Source organism: Anarrhichthys ocellatus, unplaced genomic scaffold, assembly GCF_004355925.1.
Source record: "Anarrhichthys ocellatus isolate YVR2014 unplaced genomic scaffold, GSC_Weel_1.0 scaffold21, whole genome shotgun sequence".
Classification (NCBI taxonomy): Eukaryota; Metazoa; Chordata; class Actinopteri; order Perciformes; family Anarhichadidae; genus Anarrhichthys; species Anarrhichthys ocellatus.
Window position 1 is genome coordinate 6,441,030 of NW_022280051.1, and position 4,769 is coordinate 6,445,798.

At 40.4% G+C, this 4,769-nt stretch overlaps 1 protein-coding gene across 1 annotated transcript in view; it reads left to right on the forward strand.

Moving 5' to 3' along the window:
• LOC116389839 (thyrotropin-releasing hormone-degrading ectoenzyme) overlaps positions 1-4,769 on the forward strand; it is a 48,183-nt gene that overhangs the window by 18,585 nt on the left and 24,829 nt on the right. The window contains exons 4-5 of the mRNA XM_031858837.1: positions 2,067-2,132; positions 2,238-2,416. Of these exons, the coding sequence (XP_031714697.1) occupies positions 2,067-2,132; positions 2,238-2,416 (245 nt within the window). The remainder of the gene's footprint in view (positions 1-2,066; positions 2,133-2,237; positions 2,417-4,769) is intronic.

Here is a 4,769-nt window from a genome sequence, read left to right on the forward strand (position 1 = left end):
GTGTGTGTGTGTGTGTGTGTGTGTGTGTGTGTGTGTGTGTGTGTGTGTGTGTGTGTGTGTGTGTGTGTGTGTGTGTGTGTGTGTGTGTGTGTGTGTGTGTGTTTTACAGGTCTATGAAACCAAACTGCAACTCATTCTGTCTCATTCTGATTCATTCAAGTTATAATTTTCTTAAAGTATAATACTGATAAAATAATTTCGCCAAAATGAAACCGACTCAAACACAAAGAACTCTGTTGATGAATCCAGATGTGTTGATGCAGAATGGAGGTCGAGGTTCATGTCATCCTCAGAAGTGTAGAAAAACGAATAACTCATTTATTAATGAAATTATTCTCACTCCCGCTCATCTCCAGGGATCGTTAGGATCCTCGTCCTGATTATCGGTTCGGTTCCTCATCGACACTCTTATCTCATCTTTTTCATTACATCGTGAGAAAAAAGACAATTAATAAAATAATCCACATTGCTTTATTATTCTTGTACGTAAACGAATAATCTTTCTTGAGCCGCAATACAAAAAGCTCCAAAATCTTTAAAATACATTCTCAGCTAAACAATTGTCTCAGTGATTATCTTTCATTGATGATCCTCTTCATCCCGACCCATCTCTTTCTCTTTCATCATCATGCAGCTAAACCTGCGTTTGTATTGGAGTCAGAGTCACACTAGTGTGTGTGTGTGTGTGTGTGTGTGTTTTATCTCTGCTCATGTCATCTGTGCTAAAGGTGAGAGTGTGTCACCTCGCGATAAAGAGCCTCTTTTCGCCGTATTAACCTCCATAAGCACCGAGACACCTGACTGTGAGGAATCTGGTGTGTCCCTGAGAACCAGATTAGAGCTCTTTCTCTGTAGCTGTTCCGTGTTATCTTCTAGTCGTTTCATAAACCCATACCCTTCCACCAGCCCTCCCTAAGCTTTTATAACCTCGATCTTCTGCGGTGACACAGACTTTTCTAGACGGGGATGAAACCAGACAGGACCGTCACTGACGATTTACAGGTTGAAAACGAAGCTGCTGCCCCACTAAGACTCTCTCTGGGGGCTGTTTGAGGCTTCACCTTGTTCATTAGCCGAGAAAAGTACCAGTTTGAAGTCAGAGCCCAAAGCCCTTTAGACTCACTCAGCGCGGCTGGCCTGTCACGTCACGGAGGCTTAAATTCACAATATTCAAATGGTAAACACATTTAGACGCTTTGAAATGTTTCTTGTTTAGTGTTCACTCACAACGTTGGCTCCTGAAAGCAACAAATTCACAGAGGAAGTGGAGACATGTCACTTACACAAGCAGGTGTTGCGTAACAAATATATTTAGACGTCAACATTTGGTTCCAAAGCACTGCAGACGGGGTTGTAAGTACTTTTTACTTTTACTCGTAAAAGTAGCAATACAACAGGGTAGAAATACTAGCATCACGATCAGAAACGTATTTGAAGCCTTGAATTTCGTCATTTTGGCCGTCGCCATCTTGGTTTTTTGCAACCAGAAGTGACGCATGAAAACTCTGTGTTCATCCACAGAAATAGACGCATAGTAGCGAAAAACAAGGAGAACAAAGCAGAACTAAAGTAAACATAAACATTTGACTGCTATGTTCAGATATAAATATATATTGACATTGTAGAGAAGACGGATTTAAAATGCTTTATCATTTTCTATGGCAACTCTGGTTTCCCTCAAAATGTAGATTCTGTCATTTAAGATAAAATAGAACTTTATTTACCCCGAAGGAAATGATTTTGCCAGAGTTTGATCAACGATTACAATAAAAGAATAGCAAAAAACAATAGAATATAAATACAAACAGATTTGCACAATATAATAACAATTAAGTGTAAAGATATAATACTGAAACCAGTGCAAAATATAATAAGAGTAAAGTAAATAAATAAAGTAAAAAATTCAACTAAAATTAAAAAGTGAAATTACAACAGCTTATTCAGATCAGGTATTTGGTGCATAAAAACTATTTTTGTGTAAATGCCGACTTAGCTGTAGGTTTTGACAACCACAGACTACCAAATGATGTCACAACTCTAATCTGTTCTCTGTTTTTGTTTTTTAGGATTACCTGCTGAGTCACATGTACAGCAACGCAGACAGAGACGACCTGTGGAGCAAACTGTCTCGGGTAACACTCGTCCGAAAGTCATGTTTACTCTCATTAAGTGACTTTCTTAGCCTGTTACCAGGTTATTGGTGATGGATGAATCACCTTTTGGTTGGTTTTCTCCAGGCCATGCGTTCAGAGGGGCGGGACATCGACATCGGGCAGATGATGGACAGGTGGACTCTGCAAATGGGCTACCCCGTTGTTACCATCAGCAAGAACCAATCAGAGCAGCTCACCACTCATTACATCACCATCAGCCAGGAGCACTTCCTGTACGGGCAGGAACACAGGAGCAACAACAGGTTGGAGTTTAAAGTTTAAAATCTGTTTTACGCTGTAAATGTTGACGCAAACAAGTTATTGTAATATACCGACCTATTTCTGAGCTATTCCACGGTGAATAAAAGCATCAAACAAACAGATTCTTCACTCAGGAGACCGCTGTTCGATCCCCGTGTGAGACGAGAAGTCAACGTTGATTCATTTCCGTAATTATTTTAGCCCAAAAAACGATTTTCATAAACCTAACCAAGTGGTTCTGTTGCCTAAACATAACTGAGTTTCCTGTGAAGACAGTTTATTTTGAAAAGACTGTATGCATGTAAGGAGAGGAAATTGGAGTAACTTTTCATAGAATATCATTGTATCATAAGTATACCTATAGGATTATGTAGAACAAAACTCAAAACATACGCTTTATTGTACAAGAAGGCAAACATTATTACTCCTAAAACCTTGACAAAAGGCAGCAGAGACCAGATCCACTCCTTCTGTTCTTACCTTTCACAATAAAAGCCCCGAGACATAAACACTGTACCTGTTTACCAGAGGAAGCTTAATAGAATAGCTTACTATACAGACTACAGACGCTGCTCTGGATCAACAGGATCCTGGTAGTTGGTCCTCTGCATGTGAAATTTATTTCAACCTTTTATTGAAAAAGTACTGAAACTGTTGCAAATTTGCATCGCTGCCAGTTTGAATAGTTTTGATGCAAAAATGACATTTCACTGACGTGCTGTGACGTAAAGCCCTACCTATCGTACGGTAGAAACAATCACCAAACCCTGCCCTGATCTACGGTTTACTGCCCCCCTCAGGATGACCTTTACTTTTCAAACCCCACTTCTTGTGAGGCCTAAAAATAATTGTTCTAGAACTTGGTCTCTAGGAGTCCTCCCACACATCTGTTCTTCATGTTGTTGTGTCATTTCATCCTCCTGAAACTCTTTGTTTCACACCTCAACAACTTTGTCCTGCAATTTCTCCTTAAAAAGCACTTTTCTAGTTTTTTCTTCACTTTCTTTACCACCTTTACATCATTTATATTTCATTTATATTTAATTCACTTGATGTTTTATTCACATCCTTCACAACCTCTGGAGATTATTCTTTTCGCAGTTTTATCGACCCACTTTCTCCTCCATCAATACTTCATCAGCTCCTTTCCTCTTTTCTTTTTCTTACCTGTTGTTCACTTTTCTTTTCTTTATGTCATGTTTTTGTACCATATCTCTCACCTACTCAGTTTCTCACCAAAAGTTTCCTTTTTTGTTTCCCGCCTTGTGTGTTCTCTCTTTTTTTCTTCCTTCTTTCATCCGCACTCTTTCTTTGTGTTTTCACTTGAGGTCTTCGACTCAGACTCGCTCCCGAGGTCTCGTCAGCTGATTAACTGAAGCTGTTTGTCGTAGGTGGAGCTGAACTCTTTTCTTTGCTGCGCGTTGAGTCTCACAGGGCTGCGTTCAGACGTGCTCGGTGGTCCCGGGGCGCTCGCCGGCGCTTGTAAAGAGAAACTGTTGTTGTGTTTTAGCCCAACTGTCAGCGGATCGAATCGGAGGCCGACGCTGCTGTTTGATCCTGTAGAGCTGCGTTCACAAGCACAGCGAGTGTTACACGCTGTTGACTTAAACTCCTGATTTATTTATTTACATGCAGAGAAAAAGAATATTTGGAAATGTACTGAAATAAACAGGAAGACATTTAGATCTCACTCGAAAGCCGACAACCAGGTCATTCAGTTTTGACCCGACGCTGATAAAAAACAACTGTTTAATGCTTTGCATACAAATGATGACAGCGTTCTGCTGAATAAGCTGCTTTTCAGGGGTTGATGATTCAGTGTACAGCTGGTTGAGGTCAGATTGTGGTTGCCGATGGTTTTAGATCCACAATTGTTTGGTTTCACACAAGGATCAATGTTAGGCCCCCTGCTTTTTGTTTGTTTGAGCGTGTTTTGGGGACATTTTTAAGCCTTAAAATCAATGAATGAAATGCTGTGACAAAACGAAAACGAATCCAGAATCTGTGGCTGTAACAGGACTGTAATTAGCCCTTCTAGACAGGTTACCCGTCTGTCTAACTGCTCGTCACAGCAGCTTTCCACAAGCTGCCTTCTTAACAGATGTGAGTCTGAACAATAACAATGTTGGTCTTTGGAGGGAGGCCTGAAGGGACGGGCTGTCAGTGTTGCCGACATAGCGGCTTTCTTGCTAGATTTAGCGACTTTGGAGCTAATGCTGCTAGCTTTCATTGGAAAAGAGTTGACAACCCTGGTTTGGGTTTTTACGTTGGATCATTTTTTTATCTAGTGTACACTTAGTTTCTCAAGATCACCAACCCCAGTTTAAATTTAGGCAACAAAAGTACTTGGTTATG